This window comes from Pteropus alecto, unplaced genomic scaffold, assembly GCF_000325575.1.
Source record: "Pteropus alecto unplaced genomic scaffold, ASM32557v1 scaffold73, whole genome shotgun sequence".
In the NCBI taxonomy this organism is placed as follows: domain Eukaryota; kingdom Metazoa; phylum Chordata; class Mammalia; order Chiroptera; family Pteropodidae; genus Pteropus; species Pteropus alecto.
Window position 1 is genome coordinate 4,634,660 of NW_006436284.1, and position 18,073 is coordinate 4,652,732.

The 18,073-nt window shown below is 34.9% G+C and overlaps 1 protein-coding gene, 1 non-coding gene and 1 pseudogene across 4 annotated transcripts in view; 1 reads left to right on the forward strand and 2 right to left on the reverse strand.

The window, feature by feature from the left end:
• Positions 1 to 18,073, reverse strand: part of ARL15 (ADP ribosylation factor like GTPase 15) — a 379,382-nt gene that overhangs the window by 218,161 nt on the left and 143,148 nt on the right. For all 3 annotated transcript variants that reach the window (XM_015589826.2, XM_025047216.1, XM_025047217.1), the window contains exon 3: positions 8,677 to 8,736. In XM_015589826.2, the coding sequence (XP_015445312.1) occupies positions 8,677 to 8,736 (60 nt within the window). The remainder of the gene's footprint in view (positions 1 to 8,676; positions 8,737 to 18,073) is intronic.
• LOC112480217 lies at positions 2,249 to 2,310 on the reverse strand. Its single transcript, XR_003046523.1, has one exon. It is a non-coding gene; the product is annotated as a U7 small nuclear RNA (small nuclear RNA).
• On the forward strand, positions 6,149 to 6,267 carry LOC112480215 (annotated as a pseudogene).

Here is an 18,073-nt window from a genome sequence, read left to right on the forward strand (position 1 = left end):
AACCGCACACATTTTATACAATACAATAAACTTTAAAGATTATGCTGTGTTTTTCAATTCTTCATAATTTTATAGGATGGTATGGTAAATACTATTAATACTATTAACAGGATTGAGTACGAGGTACAGTTAAGACCATTAAAAAAAAAGGACAAAGAAAAGACAATCTAGATAAAGGAACAGATGGGACAAAAATCATGGAGGTGACGGTGAGCTTGGTTTATGGCTGGGACAAAATTGAACCAAGCCCACCGTCAGCTCCATGATTTTTTTTCCCATCTGTTCCTTTTTCCAGACTGCCTTTTCCCCTGTGACGCCTCCTTTGTTCTTTCTATATGATCCTAATTGCAACTTGTACTCAATCCTGTTATAGTACTTCCTACACCAAACTGTAAGGCTTCTCAAATAGCACAGTGATAGCAACATCATCCAGTTAGTATTAATTGTCATTTTCCATACATATAGCTCAACTCATACTACACACGAAGAAAACTGTGAGATTTATTGAAATGTCTACTATACAAAAAATAATAGAAAAAGTCAGAGTTAAAAGAAAATAGAGATGAAAATGCATTATAATCCCCAGTTGTTAGAGATGGTTCCTAGGGGCAAAGCAAAGTAGATACTCTGAGTTTCAAGATAAAAAATAAACCAGTTATGTTACACCTAACAGGAGAACACTTATCAGCATCCTCAGCTGCTATAAAAGAAAGTAGCCTTGGAAAAGTTAAGTCGCTTGCCCAATGTTCCCGGGCTTGTTTTGTTAGCGGAAAATACTGGTCTCTTGATTTCCAGTGCTGTTGCTGCAATACCACACTGAAACAAAATACGCAGTGAAAATTAGTTGCTATTATGGCAACCCCTGGGAGAAACAGAAATACCTATTCCCTTGGGAGAGATAAGACGTTAAGCTAAGAACCCAACACAAATGTTCTGTGAGGAAGTTTGGTAGAGTTGGAAGATAGGAACTGACCTGACTGCCCCTGAAGAGGAAACAGTGGTGAGGCAGCAACTTCAGAGACACATGAGATCCCTATCGCCAGGGAGTTTAAAAGGTCAGGAAACTAATTTCTAGAATATTCTATATGCACACGCAGTCTTAGAAGAAGTGAATATTAAGTGCTATACTGAAATGTAACTGGGAAGACTAATTTTAAAAAATGTCCTAGGGCACTTCTCCAGAAGAAAACAAAAATTAAGGTCAGGTCCACATCAGCCAGTAACAGACTTCTGGGCCCCTAGATTCATTTATTTGGCTCTGCTGACTCTTTGGCTCAGTTTTCCCTTAGCAAGTGTAAAAAACGCTTGAACACCACCACCCTGGGATTCTGTTCAACCAATTTAGATAGCTGTGGCCTTTAAACTCACATCCAAGTGACTTGGCTTCATACCAATATTATTTCCCCTAGTATAGCCTAAGCCTAAGTGAGAAAGTACACAGCTCAGGGAGCCAGGAGTTAACTGGCTGCTCCCAGTCCAGAAAGGTCTAGTTCTTTTCCTTGATAAGGAAACAATACTACATCAAGAAGTTTCGATCATTCAATAGTACATATCACACTGGATCCACAACTCTGAAAAGAGAATTAGTGGAAATACCACTGTCTATTCTTAAAACATCTCTCTTGAGGCGCTTTAGGCAATTTAGTTTTTCTTTTCCAGCCCAATCCCTCGGGAAATAAGTAGTAATGATTTATTAAAAGTTACATTTTACAGATAAGAAAACAAGAAGTTCAAATGCAGAGAGGGACAGAGTGTCTTGAGGCGACATGCTACTTGCTGAACCACATTTCTTCCTCATAATTATATCGATGCAAAATATTCACATTTACTTGTATGTAGTTGAATGCAATTTAGCTTATAGCAAAGTCACAAGGTATTTTGTGGACCTGCCCTCACTTGGGTCCCCACTCTGTTCTGTCACGTTCCTTTGCCAAGGTCACAGTTTCTTGCCACCTCTTCCATAGAAACGCAGTTTTGGAGATGTCTAAAACAGTTTTTGAATGGTAAGTTGCTTTTTCCTATACCAGCAAGCAATCTAGGCAACTCGTCCCTTAAAGCACTGTAGCCATAATAATCTCAACTGTCTGCCCATACTGTTTCTTTTTCAAATATACAACCTGTTTATTTGTTTATACTGTCTTGATTCTTCCTCTATCTTTGTTGTATAGCATGACTCTCAGAATCTGTAAGTACATTAAATTCATAAATATTTAGTTGGATTATTATTTTATTTGTTTTTACATGTGTTGGGGGTCTTCCAGTAAGAACCAGAAAACCTACTAGACAAATTCTAAAAGAGCTTTAACACTTGGATTATTTTTTTAATATGCAGTGGTAGTGGGGCTATGGAGGGAATAATCATAATAAACACAGAACTGTGAAAAATGCATTGGATAAATATTTAAGCGCTATTCTTCCCTTGGAAATAAGTTTTAACTAAAGTTTCTGAAGGAAGAAAGTGCTATTTTGGTGAAAGACATCAAATGGCCTGGGTAAAAAAAGCAGAAATTAAAAGAAGCAGGCAGCAGTACCCCCCAGGTTGCCTGTCAAGAAGTTTGCCCTGTACAGTTTCTGGAGAAGAAATGCAAATAACCTGGACAGATTAACAGCACCTGAAGATAACTAGCAGGATACAAAGAAACAGCACCTTTCACTATGCAGAGGCCTATTCCTCCAGGCAAACAAAGAAACAGGACAGAGTCAACATCTGTTTCATATAACAGCTTGGCTGCTGAAAGAAGCAACCTTTAAAAAAAATGGTTTAGCTGACAATCCTCAAAAATCATCCAATCGCGATTTCAGGGGCTGAAGTAAATGGTAATTGAACAGAACTTGCACTTTCCACACGGTCCTCAGCACCTTCTGAAAAAGAGAAGTTGTCTTTTCTTTAAGAGAAAAGAAAATAAAGTTCAAACAAAAACCTTCATGAACTTCCCTTTTGACTGACAGCTAGCAACAAAGAAAACTGAAGCCTGAGAGACAGCTAACCGCTTTGGAGCTTTCCTTTGCCCTTCCCAATGTCGACTGGGAAGACAAGACCGCAAAAGCGTACACTGGGTGAGGATGGCAGCTGGGATTCGGGGCGGGGCGAGACAACGAATGGACAATTCAGACAAACCCATTAGATTATTAAAGAAAGAAAACAAGTCAGTTGATAACACCAATCATGGTGTCAGAATTCAGTTAAGGAAAGAAATTATGACGATGCCTGGATCTTTATCAATAAATGGTAACAAACTAAATGTGTTAAGAAATGAAATTTTCCTCTCTAGATTGTATCAATTTACAAAGGAAATTTCAAAATCAAGAGGACAACTTCTATAAACTGTTTGTAGATTCGAGAACTCGAAATTTCTAAAATGAAAAATTGTGAAAGCTGTGATATCACTGCAGTGACCACTGCTTTCAACCCAGCTAAATGTCAGATGCTTCACTTACCTTAGTAATATGGTTAAAATACATATGCCAAATAGAAGAAAGCAACTAAGAGGCACTGTGATAGACAGAAGAGATTTTTCAGGTGGAATGAGACAAAAACATTTAATATGAATGCACGTGTCGTGCCAAAAAATATGCTAGGCAGCTAACCAAAAGACTCCCTTCCTGGTAACTTTTCAGCTTAAACAGGTACAATGCAGTGAAGAAAAAGATCACCTTCTCTACGAGGGAGAGAGGCATGACCGCAAGGAGAAAAAGCAATCAATATGTGATTTGTGTTATTTTTAAAGACCTTGAGAAAAAGACTTTATTGAAAGATGTTTTGTGGGGGGTGAAAAATGAGTAAGTGAGGGTGTAATTGTAATAAGAGTAAATCTTCCAAAAATGTTAGCTAAGGGCCGTGTGACCTCTAAGTACTTTACCTAACATTAACTAATTTAGTCCTCACAAGGATTATATGATGTAGGAACCACTATTACTAAATAGAGACACAGGAAAGTAGTCTTGCCTAGAATCATACAGAATGGCTGGGCTTTAAAACTAGTCACTAGGAGTAAAGAAAATTCTTCGAAAAATTAATCTTTTTGGCCATCCAGGATCCTAGTAGGTGTCTTGCACAACATCCAGAAAAATAAAAATAATAGAGCAAGACAAGGGAAGTAATATGTTAAAATTAAAAGAGAAAGAATTTTGATTAGTTTCAACAAAAACTTTCCAAATGAAAGACTATGCAGGGAAAAAAAGTTCACAGAGCAATATATTACAGAACGTCCTTCACAGGAATCAGAAAGAACACTCAGCCTTGCTGGATGGTATTTAAAAATCCCTTCAAGTACACAGTGATTAAGCTAGAAATCTGTTCTAGACCTATGAGTAGTATCTGGCTTTAATTGAGGAGAGAAGTTAAGTAGACAAGAATCTCCCCTTGTGTCTGTTATCCAGTCTATGATGGAACTGTGCTTGTCTTGACACTATAACCACCATCATCTTCTACAACTCACTCTGGCATATAATATGCACTCGTATTATTATTCAATGGATAAGTGAATTCGAAAAAATAAAAGAATACGAAAAGGTCATGTTTGTGGAAGATTCTAGATAGTTTGGAAAGTTCAGGTAAGACTTGGGTTCAGAAGGCAGTCTTGAAGAAATGAGAAAAGGAAAATATGACTATAGCAGTGGAGTCAGAATTGTAACTGAATAAAAGTTTGACTTGAAAGACCTCTAAATAAAGAGCAAGAGATAGAAAACAAATGAGGAAAGCAGCAGCAATAACTAGAGATTAAATCCTATAAAAATTTTTGAGTAGAAACAAGGTGTTCATGTTTTATCAACAGTGTTAATGAAAATAATGCCAACATGTGAAGACTTTAAATTGTGAATAGAATAATGACAAAAGCAGCAGCAGATAACATGTGGAAACACTTCTCTTGCCAGGTACTGAATAAAATGTTCTATGTATAGAGTTCACTGGTTAAGCATAAACACTCAGATTGATTCCCACCTCCTTCTCCAAATAACCTGATCACGGTGCTCAATCTGTGTCCAGGTGTCTTATGTCCCATTATCTGTGAAATAATAGTAGCATATACACTTTAGGTATGAAGTTGCAAAGATTAAACAAAAATTGGCGGGGGAGAGGAGCAGGGAGAATGGGAATAAGGAAACAAAAAGAAAAAGAAAATTTAGGGATACAATTTTATATAAGATAGGCATAATCAGTCCGGCCACAGTGGATGTGACAGGTAGATGAAGGAGAGCAAGTCATTCTTAAAATAGTGAAAACAGAACTTGCCCATCAGACCACCAGGCTGGACTGATTATTTCTATCTTTGTATCATCTCTAACCTTGTACTTATTTTGCCCCCCTTAATTTCATTATTTTTAAAAAGTTCATTAACTTCAAATATTTGTTTTCGTGAATGTCTCCATCACTGAACCATGTGTTCCTTGAAGGCAGGGAATATCTTTTATTCCCAGCCTCTAGAATTGTGCTTAACACGCAATTAATTGTGCTAGAATGATTATGTGAATGGTAGGAAAAGACCATATGAGAAACATTAATGTGAGTGAGAATTATACAGATTGTTAAGTGAAAGATATAGAAACACCCTCATAAAAGAAAACCAAATGATAAAAACATAGAATTATATAGGTATATATGTCATACATATAAATTACATATACACATATAAAAACATCTACCAGCTATGTGTATAAACATGAAGTTTAGTATAAGTCCTCCTCAAAGTGACTTTCATTTAACTCCACTGGTCATTGTTATTTTTCATTCCATACTATTTCTTCTTACTAGATAAGAAGCATAAGTTCATGCCTCTTCCTGTTTTGAAGAAGTGAGAAATTTAACTTAAGGTTGAGAAGCAGGTGTGATGGAGAGCCTTGGAACTATCCGAAAGGGGCAGAAGAAGGAGTTAGCAGGAAGGAGCCATGCTGATTTCCCGAATCAAGGATAAACCGATCTGAGCATTCTCTACTTCGGCAAACTGTGGCTTTCAGTATTTGCTATCTTTACAACTATCCTGTTGAGCTTCTCCATGATTTCAGAATTTCTCGGTGGATTGACACCTAACTGAACTCTGATTAAACCTGTCTTCTGAGCAATCATCTATTGGTGAATAAAGTTTCATATCTTCACACACTGATCCTAAAGCACTCAACTCTTTTCTCCAGAACTTAGAAATTCTCATTTGTCTACAGCCATGCCACCCTGAACAAGCCTGATCTCGTCTGATCTCGGAAGCTAAGCAGGTTCGGGCCTGGTTAGTACTTGGATGGGAGACCACCTAGGAAGACCATGTGCTGTAGATGAAAAAATAACAAGTAAGGAATTGTAAGCTGACAAGGTCCTTGCAATCTGTGAGGTCAACCAAGGGTTGCCTTGCCTGATTAAAAAAAAAAGAAAGAAAGAAAAGAAAAGAAAGAAATTCTCATTCAACCAACCTCCTCTCAAATGACATGATTTCAGTAGGTTATAATTCTCCCTAAATGCCACACACCTGGTTTTGGGAGGGACTCCTTGGTATGTAAGATATCCTCTAATTCCTAGGAAAGCAGTACTCTCTTTACATGTGTTAGCCTACTTTTCATGCATTCCTGGGTGAGACATGACCTAGTGCCCAGTCCTATTCCAGGCAAAGTAGGTCCTCAAAAAGTATTTGTTAAATAAGGAAATTAGTGAATGAACCATCGATGAATGAACTCTTGCCATTGCTTGCCTCTGAGCATGTGACATGGGATACAAAATTCTACTCAGAAAATCACCTTGTCCTTGAGACGGACAGTCTATCAACTGAAAATAGAACTATTAAAATTGAGAGGCTAGAACAGCACATGCCAAACACTACACATCATTAGCCTCGGACTAATGCACTTGTCCCAATCTCTAAAGCCATATCTTTCCCTTCATCTCAATCTCATCACAGAATATGCATGAACTAAAACATTACGACTAAACCCTATGATACGCTCTCCCTTGTAATCTCCATTTCAGAAATTGTCAGGGCACAGTTTTATTTCAGCAAAATTAAACTTGCTTCTGAACAGACAGACTCTCACCATATACACACTGTCCTCTAATTTGGTCTTTTATTGTACAGTAAGTCCTCACTTAACATTGTCAATAAGTTCTTGGAAGTGCAGTGAAATGATGTGTAGTGAAACCAGTTTTACCATAGGCTAACTGATATAATAAGCAAGAGTTCCTATAGCACCTTATCAATGTTATAACAAAACAATGCTGAATAAAACTACATTATTTGAGGACCTGCTGTACTGAATTTCAAAGGCACAAAGTCAAAGCTAAGAAAATTTCTTAAAGCATTAACTTGTTTTAATTGTCCCAATACAGTCACTATTTATATCACCCAACTAAAGATCTATAATAACTTGTCAGTTAATCAAGTTTCTCACACATGGAGAGTGTTCAGTGAAATTTCTGTATCTAGCCTAGTAATAAAATACTAAGTATCAACCAATAGAATTCTCATCTATAAATTTTTATTCTATGGACTTTAACAATATGTTCTCTGACTACAATACTATGAAGCAAGAAGCAAGAGTCACCAGAAATCACAAAGTAATATTAAAAAATTTGACCTAAAGAAACATAGTCTTTTAAAATTTTTACATGAAAAAATTATTCTATTACAAGAACATCCATGTTTTATGGCTTTTGTAGCCAAAATGATAAAACCAAGTGTCTTAAAGGAAAATCAGAATTTATCAACCATAGTTGATTTTAAATAACAATGTAATAAAAGTCAAAGGTAGCTATAAAACAGACTGACAGAAGTAAAGTTGTCCTAGATATAGCTGTCTAAAATAAACACCTGAAAAGATCAGCTAATACATTATGACATAAAAATAAAAAGGCATCAAACACTATTGAAATGGCAAAGTTTGAGTTTCAATTTCATCAAGTTAAAAATAGGTCACAGTTGGTGTGAGCTTTAAAAAAAACAGGGTAAGGTCATTATCACAAAGCGATTAAAGAGATAGAAGAAAACTTCTAATTCATTAAACTCACCGATATTATACTGAACCCCAGAGCACTTACCATTTTCCTGCGCCATTAGAGAATTTAGTAGGTTCACTGAATTGACTGATTTCTTTGTTAACCTATTTACATGGGTTAAGACCCTGACTGACATAAAACACAACCAAAAAAATCCCAGACAGAGAGTGTAATGAAAGGCTGAGTGATGTATAGTTTGGGGGTACAGCCTATCCAATAAATGTGCTTGACCAGCAAAGAACCCATTGGCAAAGATTTATTATCAAAAAAAATACATTCTAAAAAGATTTGCTACAATAAAATCTGCACTATAAATAAAAACTACTCTAAAATACAGTTCTTTGCCCTGCATAATGTATAGCTTATTTTTCTGATCATGTTAAATTCTCTTGATACTTTTCATTCAAAAATAAACTTTTGAACAAGTAAAACTAAAGAGTATAGTGTATGAAATGGCACTAGTAGTATAGGTCTTTAAATCATGCAAAAGAAAACAAAGTTTATATTAGTTAGAACTCTTCAACAACCTTTAAAACACATATAAAGAGAAGGAAATATTTCTAGGAAATGTATTATCAAGAGAAAAGGTAAAAATGAACCACCTACTAGAATAATAAATCATTATGTTTTAGTTAAATGTAACATATTAATAGCAAATTAGTAAAAGTTAAAGCTAGACATAGAAATGATTTAAAATGTTATACCTCCAAGTTCTTTTACATTCAAGATGGCATTCTGGAATGGCACTGCTTTTATACTAAAACCTAAAATTAGAAAACAAAAACATAAAAAAAAAAAAAATTAGTAACAACTTTTAAAAATGCAAAAGATGCTCAAATCTTTCTTTTCAGGCAGATTGAGTTACTTTTCATGGCTCAATGAAAACATATAATTGCCAAGATAAATGGATAATCTGATATTACCTTCCACCATTTTTTAAAACATAGTTGTGTATTACAGTAAAATATAACTCTTTTCTTCAAAATATTGCCTTATTCTTTAATTAAAATATAACATCACTGTAAATTTTATTAATTGTAGGAAAGACACTTGGAAGTATAGAGAAACTTCAAAGACAATATTAAATCTACTGAGAGCTTTGCATCTAATTTCTAAAATTAATTTTCTTTCACATATAACTCAGTAATCCTAGAGATTAAGGTATCTAAATTATAACCACTTTATATTAGATGTACACAGTATTTGTTAGTGTTTTAAGGATATGGTTAATGTCATACATACATTTTTCTTAAAAGTACAATCATAATTATCCATTTATGAGCAGGCAATTATTTTATAGTGCATGTAATAAATGATTTGTTATAAAATACATGATCAGAGTATAGTTTTATAATTAACTATGTATTTAGGACTTAACTATCATCATTTAAGTCAAGCAATTCAGTTCTAACATACGTGAGTGTGTATATATATACATATACAAAAATATACATGCACACATGTAAACAAATATATACACTAAATATTTCTGAAATGATCCACAAGAAAGTGTAACTTGTAAAGATTATTGAGAGAACTGGAGATCTAGAGGTCTTACATAGGAGAATTCTTTTGTCTAATTTGAATATTTCACCATATACAAGTACTTCTTTTTCAATTAAAAGCCTTACTAATTTTTAAGTTAATTTATTCAGTAATTTTCTGAGCACCCAATCAAGATTTTAAGCATTATTTAATATGTTCAGTCACAAGATAAATTAATAATCCCTTTTTTCAAGAAATTATCAACAGAATAAAAGAGAAGACACAGAAATACTTTTCATTTGAAGCAAATTATGATAAGTGCCTGGAAAGGTAAAAAATATAAAGTATGATGTGGATAAGAACAATTATTTCACATGGTTGTGCTTTACTTTATGAAAAACAGAAAATCAATATGTGCCTTTTAATATTCTACCCTATTATTACCACTCCTTTGTTGTATATTTTCCTAGCACTTTAAGATCTGATATATTATCTTCTATTAAGGTAGTGAATATCACGTAATGGTTCAAAAGTGACTTTGGAGTCAGACAGAACATGTTTAAATAAGCTCTGTTACTGTGGGCAACCTACTAGCCCAGACTTTCACCGTTTGTAGACTGGGAATAACAGTATCTAGTTCAGTTGTTATAAGGATGAGATAATGTATGCATTGCTTATCACAGTGCCTGTACAAATACGCATGCAATATATGATTGCTGGCATTAATATTTCAATTGATACTTTACTGTTGATGATTTAATCATTGGGTGTGCATATCTTCTGCAAGCCTGATCATAGACTCATAAAATAGAAATCCTGGGTGCTATTCTTTAATCTAAGTACTTAATCGGAGCTGTCAATGTTACCACTGAATGAAAAGTATCTTTGTTGGAGTGATGGAAGTGTGAACAGCTGAAATTTGCTGTACAGAATGTAAATATTCATTAGGCTCTCTAAGAATCTTCCAAAACATACCCTTCCTGTGTGGGTTTACTGCAGACTGACACAGTGAGCACAGCACTAGTTAATGGTGCATGCAGGAATGAGGAGGCAGCCGCACGGGGCTGCAACGCTGGCATGTACCTGGGCCTGCAGCAAAGCCTCTCCAGGTGTCTGGCCTCTGGGAAATTAAGGAAAGTCGGTGCCAATCACAATACTCCTGCTGGCACTAAAATCCGCCTGCAGGAGACTTGGATGCTTGAATGTATCTACCTACCTCACAGGGGTGTATATGGATTAAAAGGCAATGATTGTGAAATCCTGAAGACGAAAAGCCCTATGCAAATGCTGAACAGTCTATTAGTGGTTATGTTCAGAACAACTCCAGTAAGGATTTTCCAGAGAAATGGCACAGGCCCCAACTCTGAAAAAGAAAGTTCTGAAGCACAACAGCAATGTTTCATCTGCTTTGATTCTTAAAAGCTGACAATATGCAGGCACCCAAAGGGAAGTAACATCATTCCAGAAATTGCCACGCCCATATGCAAAATACAATTTTTGAAATGTATTCTTCCAACAGGCAGATTATATCACTGTTACCATCTTTAATCCCCGCATAGATTTCATAATAAATTGACTACAAAAATGTCCTCAAATGTCCACGCTAAGCAAAGTAACCTAGCAATGTTATTTATAGGCATATAAATGTTTCTGCAGAGTACTCATAAATGTTTTCTCTCCAAATAGAACATGTGTGGCTAGATTTATACTGCAAAGGTATATACAGTCTTCCATTTTGCTGTCTTCATATTATTTTTACAATAAAGCTGTGGTAATTAATGTTCAGAGGATTAAGCCTAAATAATCAGGCCAGAAAATAAGAAAATGTACTGTTCATGAAAAGAAATAATATTTTTCTATTTCAGTCATGCTAAATGTTTACAAGGATTAAAATGAATTAAAATTTAAAGACATACTTTCAGTTCACCAGAAGGGCAATCAAGAAGGGTGACGATCAGATCAACCACATTTTATTTCTTTACATTGGGTTAAATGAGGTCAAGATGGGAAGTTAACATTTAGTAGGAATACAAAGGTCAAACCATCAAAATACCTTTCTTAAAGGGCTGCTAGGAGGAATAAAAACCACCTGATAGTATGGGGTCTACAGAAATAATGCCTGAGTTCAAATTCTGGCTCTATCATTATTAACTGACTGAACAAGTTACTTAATTTCTCTGTGCCTCAGTTTCCTAATCAGTAAATGAGAATAGATGATGCTCAGTGCTATAAAGTGTTTTTTGTTTTTTTTTTAAATAAATAAAACTAAAAATCCAGGACACTTATGGTCACCAAATGACTACTGGATGCTTTCCAGTCAAGATCATGTATGGCCTTAAGCTCTGATATATTATTAAAGCAGTGGTAAAAATAAGAGTTGCTATAGTAGCAATCAAAAACAAACACATATGGAGAACTTCTATAGACTAAATATTTGTAGTCTTCCTTAGCACTTGCTTTCCCTCTTTCCCAAACCCAATCACCAAATCCTGTCAATTCCATCTGCAAAATAGTTCTCACACATGTCTAGTTTTCTCCATCCTCACTGCACGACTGTAGTCAAGCCACCAACATCACCATCTTGATGACTGAATGCTTTGCATCTGTTATTGGCCTCCTCAACCATCTCCACAGATTAGCAGAAGTGATCTTCTTGAAATACACATCTCTTTATATCACTCCCTTAGTTAAAAAAATTGATAGCTTTTCACTATACAGGATAGAGTTCAAAGAAGCTAACAAGGCCCTACCTGATCGAGTTCCTCTCTCCTCTAGGCTTATTTTGTACTCTTTCTCCCTCCACTGGTGTTCTTCAGTTCCCAAAACAAGCTATGATTTTTTTTTTTGGTGGTGGTGGGGGAGGAATCCATGCTCTTCCAGCACTCAGTACTTCCACGTGATTTTCACAGTTGTAATTACATATCAGTTTATTTCTTTTATGTCTGTCCCCTAGCTAGACTGCCCAATAATAAAGAAACAATGTATAGTGTATTCTCTATGCCAGTTCTAGGCACAGAAGGATCTCAATATTTGTTTGAAAATCCGTGCGAAGGGCTTATATTTATTTCCCAATTTAGCTGTCACAGCAATCCTAAAGTTAATGTCAGTACAACTCTCCAAGGAGGAAAGTGAAGTCTAGAGGGATTAAGTACCTTGCCAAAAGCACTAAGTGCCATACTCAAAACCTGAACTCAGGTCTTGTCACCAGAGCCCATCAGAGCTCTACATTATAGCACCTCCTCCACATACCAGCAAACTGATAAATTCATACCGTTTTGTCCAATTTTGATCCTAAATATGGTGAAGTTAATTGGAAAAATACACATATCTAATAAATGCACTAATTTATTTTCTCTCCTATTTATAAATAATCCAACACAAGGAACCAAAATAAGTGTTCTCAGGTCTATACTACATTGCCTGCTTATTAATAGAAAAATAATAGCATGAGTTTAGAAAGTACTTTTTACTAGATATTATTAATAAAACCAAGACTTGGGGAGGGAAAATGTCCAACTGACTCAGCCATGACAGTATACTCACTCTGTTGTTGCTTCTTTACAACATAAGTGTCCTCTGATGCACTCCACAAGGAGTCAGTGTGCTGATGTGAAAAGACCACAGTCCTAGAAGTCCTGGCCACAGATCTTAGCCTCATCACCCCTTTTTTTCTTGGCCTTGAATCCCTCATCTGCGAAATTAGTGGACTAGATTTGCTCCTTAAAGCCTCCTCTAACATTAGGATTCCATTATTTATATTAAACAAGAAAGAGAAATTAACTAACAACTAAGTCGATCATCAATGGCCTCTATTTGGCTGAAGGCCTCATGGGTAGGTCTCCCCAGACTCCACGCAAACAATCTGACGGCTGAAGCCTACGTTACGCAGTCATTTTTTCCTGGCCTATCTCATCTGCATTAGTAAGACTGAAATCTCCCCTAAGATTTAACCCCACACATTTCAATAAGTATATGACTTAGTAACTCTTTGAGGAAATAATTGTTTGCATAAACTTTCAGGTTTTGTCTTTTAGTCCTTAAATCCAACAGAAACCTGTGATACAAGGAGACGTATCTAAAGAATTTTATGCGGGATAAGCATTTCTGGAATTGTAACAAAATTAGTTTTGGGAGGGAGGGCTAGTCTATTTTTATTCTTTGTGTGGAACACATGAGTATTTTAGTTGGACCTACAGACCAACCTCCTCACGACCCCCCTAACATACACACGTCTGAACAAATGGACACAGATACTTGATGTGTGCTTTTGTGATCCCTGGGTCAGTCACTCTAAGAGCGGCTGAAAGTAAAGAATCCTACACCTCTGGTGGCCTTGACCTGGACCAAGAGCATGATTTATGCCATTGTAGTTTTGTGATGTTTGGACAACGATCTAGTGAAAATTTTCTAAATATGATTTCAACATCATAAAATGAAATCTAATCTACTGGCATTTATAAAACACAATGCTTTTTAGCAGATACCAAAATTTCGCTTTCTAACTTCTCTTATTGACTTAATAACGTATGCAGCTAACACTAAAGTTATTAAAATATCTCAAATTTTCATGAGATTTTTCTATATTTCTTTCAAACTATCAATCTTTTTTCTACTTTAACTGAATGCCACGCTACTTAACAATTTTTCAAGTGCAGTAATATAAAATCGTGAAAGATTTTCAACCCCTTTCAATTCCAAGTGCTCAGTTTTCTCTACGTTGTTCTCCATGTTACATCAATATATTATCCAAAGACTTTAGACTCCATCCCTCTGGGTTAAAATGAAAAAAAAAAAAGGGAATTTTTGTGTAATCTACAAGTTAACAACCCCTTTTATCAACAAATTCCTTGTGCATATACAGTCAAGGAATTCACTCTGGACAGAGTTCACTTTTATTTCTAGACCAAGGTGCAAGCTACCCAATTTTTCTTTCTCTACCAGCAGGTCCTGCTCTCTGGAGGATTTCTTGGCTCTTTGAGTTTGACAATTTAAGTATCTTTTTAAAATTATGTCAAAGGTAAAAGATGGCTGACATTAACAATCCAATAAAGTTTAGATTCCCTTTCCTTCTGAAGAAAAGACAGACATTCTTGCTGTAGTTGGATGGGCATATCTTTCTTGGGATGCATTCTCTTTTCAACTGTTCTAAACTCTTCCAACAAATATTTCATTTCTAAATGGTTTGGTATCATCAATGCATTTTAGAGAAATAATTTTAAAGAATAAAATGTCACACATAATTTGGCCATAACAACAAAGCGTAATCGTTATTTTTATATGTTTTTATAATTTTCAATTCAAAACTAGTGTTGCATGCTCTAATTTTTAAAAGTGTAAATTTCCTTTTTCTCTATTAAAGATTGAGATGATTATAGATTTAAAAATATATTTAACTGAGTGGGTGCCACAATTTAATTAATGAACTCCCTTGCTATAGGATATTTAAATTACTTCAAAGTTTTAGTTATAAAAACATTTCAAGAAATCATTTGTGTATATAGTTTTTTAGAAATTACATGTTTAAAATGAATTCTCAGTGGCCCAATTACTAGGTCAAGAAATGTGAATGTTCTGGTAACTTTTGATTTATATGAATGATTGCTTTCTAAGAAAAGGGACAGCACCAACCACAATGCCACCAGTAATGCGTGCCACCACAATTTCATCATAAAAAAACAAATTTTGGTAAATTTAGGTATAAAATTAACACTTTCTGGTTTATCCTTTAGTAAAATTGAGCTTCTGATGAAGTCAAACTTTCCCCTTTATTTGTTTGCCATTAATTCTTTTTATGAATTATCTCTTTGTGGACTTAGCTTATCAGTTGGATTCTAGATACTATTTGTAAATGTGACTGAATTCTCAAAGTGGGAAAGCCATAAAATCTTATCTGTAATACTTGATATAAATATTTCTCCACAGTATTTGTCTTGTTAATTTTAGCTTTCCAGTAATTCTAAAATTTTATATAGTTAAATTCCTTGATTTTTTAAAAAATTATTCTCTTTAGGCCTTCTTTAACTATTCTCCCACCTTTCACATTGAATGTTCACATGAGTGGGTAGCTTTCCAACATCTTCATTTCTTCTAGTTACCTTATCTTGCCATTGGGTTTGGTCATTTAATTTAGTGATTTCCTTCCACCTCCTTTGTTCTTCTTCAGTTACATACATACACACCCATCTGCTATGAACAACAAAAAGAATCCGGAAATAAATCCGAACATGCCAGTAGTGCCTATGTGGAACTCTAGGACTGAATGGTTCTTGTGGATCCACTGATAACTAAAATCAACGTGCCCGGGTCTCTGCGGCTGCCTATCCTCCACCCCTCTCTGTCATCACTAATCTGTTTCTCCAACCTCATGCCCTCCGTCAATTGTTGGTATGAACATACCAACTCGACCAACAAGCATCAACCCCTTCTTTCCTATATCCTTATTTCATGCCTCTCAGGCCCAGGTCTGCCCTGCCTTTATCATTACAGAATAAAACGGTTTGTCTTTCAAGGAATTTGTCCATTTGTCAAATTTATTGGCATAAAGTTGGTCGATATATTCTATTATCCCTGTTATATTTATAGAATATTAATGTAACTTCTCTCCATTCCTGATATTATTAATTAGAGTCTTTTTTTTGATCAATTTAGCTACAATTTTATTAATTTTATTGGTCTTCTCAAAGAACCAACTTTTGGTTCCAATGATTTTCTCTACTGTTTTCTATTTTACTGATTTCTACTTTGATCTTTATTATTTCTTTCCTTCTCCTTACTTTAGGTTTAATCCATTCTTCCTTTTAATTCCTTAAGATGGAAGCTAGGGTCACTGATGTAAGGTCCTTCTTTTCTAACATAGGTGTTTAGTGCTATAAATTTTCCCCAAAGTCCTGCTTTAAATGTATCCCACAAATTCTGATATGTTCAATTTTCATCCAGTGCAAAATGCTTTATAATTTGTTTTGATTTCATTTTTGATCCATGGCTTATTTAGAAGTAATTTAGTTTCCTAATATTTGGGGATTCTTCCAGAGATCTTTTTCATTCAATTCCACTGTGGTCTGAGAACATATTTCATATGACGTGAATCCTTTTAAATTTATTGAGACTTATTTTATGTCCTCAAATATGGTCCAATTTGGTAAGTGTTCCATATGTACCTGAGAAGAATGTCCTCTGCTGTCGAGTACAGTGTTCTGTAAATGTTAATCAGGTCAGGAAGGCTGGCAGTGTTGTTGAGGCCAACTCTGTCTTGGCCTAATGAAGGAATTCCTACATGTTCTGTCACTAATTGAAAGAGAGTGTCGAAACCTCTGACTATAATTGTGGGCTTGTCTATTTCCCTCTGGAGTTCTATCAGTTTTTTCTTTGCCTATTTTGAAGCTGTTATAAGACATGTACATGTTCGGCATTGTTATGCCCTCCTGATTAAATGATCTCTTCCTCATTATAAAAATGAACTTCCTTATCCCCAGGATTATTCTTTGCTCTCAAATCTGCCTTGTCTAAAACTTTCTTTTGACTACTACTAGCATGATATATCATTTTTCATCCTTCTAACCTATTTGTGTCTTTAGATTTAAAGTCTGTTTCTTTAAGTCAGCTTATAGTTAGGTCTTTTTTTTTTTTAACATAATCATATCAATCTTAACCCCTTAATTGAAGAATCTACATCATTTATATTTAGTTTGATTATTGATGGTTAGGTTTGAATCTATCACCTTGCTACTTGTTTTCTATTTGTGCCATCTATTCTTCCCTTTTTTCTTTTTCTGCTTTTTGATTAAATATTTTTGGTAATTCCATCTCACCTCATTTTTTGCCTTACTGGCTAACTCTATTATTTTAGCGGTTGCTTTAGGATTTATAGTACATCTTTACCTTATTACAGTCTACCTTCAGGTATTGTTATACCACTTCAAATATAAGAACCTTATAATAATGTATTTCCTTTTTCCCCCTGACTTTTATGCTATTGTTTTCATGTACTTTACTTTTACATGTCATAAACCTCACAATATTTTTGTTATTCTTTTTGTTTAAACAACTATCTGTTAAAGAGACTTAGATAATAAGAACTAAATCTTATATGTTTACCCATTTAGTCACCATTTCTGGTACTTTTCACTCCTTTGTATAAATCCAGATTTCCATCTGGAATCTCTTTTTTCTGCCTGCCTGAAGGGCTTCCTTTAACATTTCTTATAATGCTGGTCTGCTAGTAATAGATTCTTTTAGTTTTTAATATGTCTCAAAAGGTCTTTATCTTGACATTCTTTTTGAAAAATATTTTTGCTAGGTATAGGTTGATCATTTTTTCCCTCTTCACTACTTTCAAGATGCTTCTTCACTTCATTTGCATTGTTTCTAGTGAGAAATCTGATGTCTTATTTATCTTTTTTCCTCTGTAATATCTTTTATCTGCTTTTAAGATTTCTTTCTTTGTATTATTCAGGGTTTTATAGAGAAACAGGACCAATAGGATATGGGAGTATATGCAGAAAGATATTTAAGGAATTGACTCCCACGATTATAGAGGCTGGCATTTCCAAAACTGTCAGGGTGGGCCAACAGGCTGTAGAACCAGAAAATTGCTGATGCTGCACTTCAAGCCTGAAG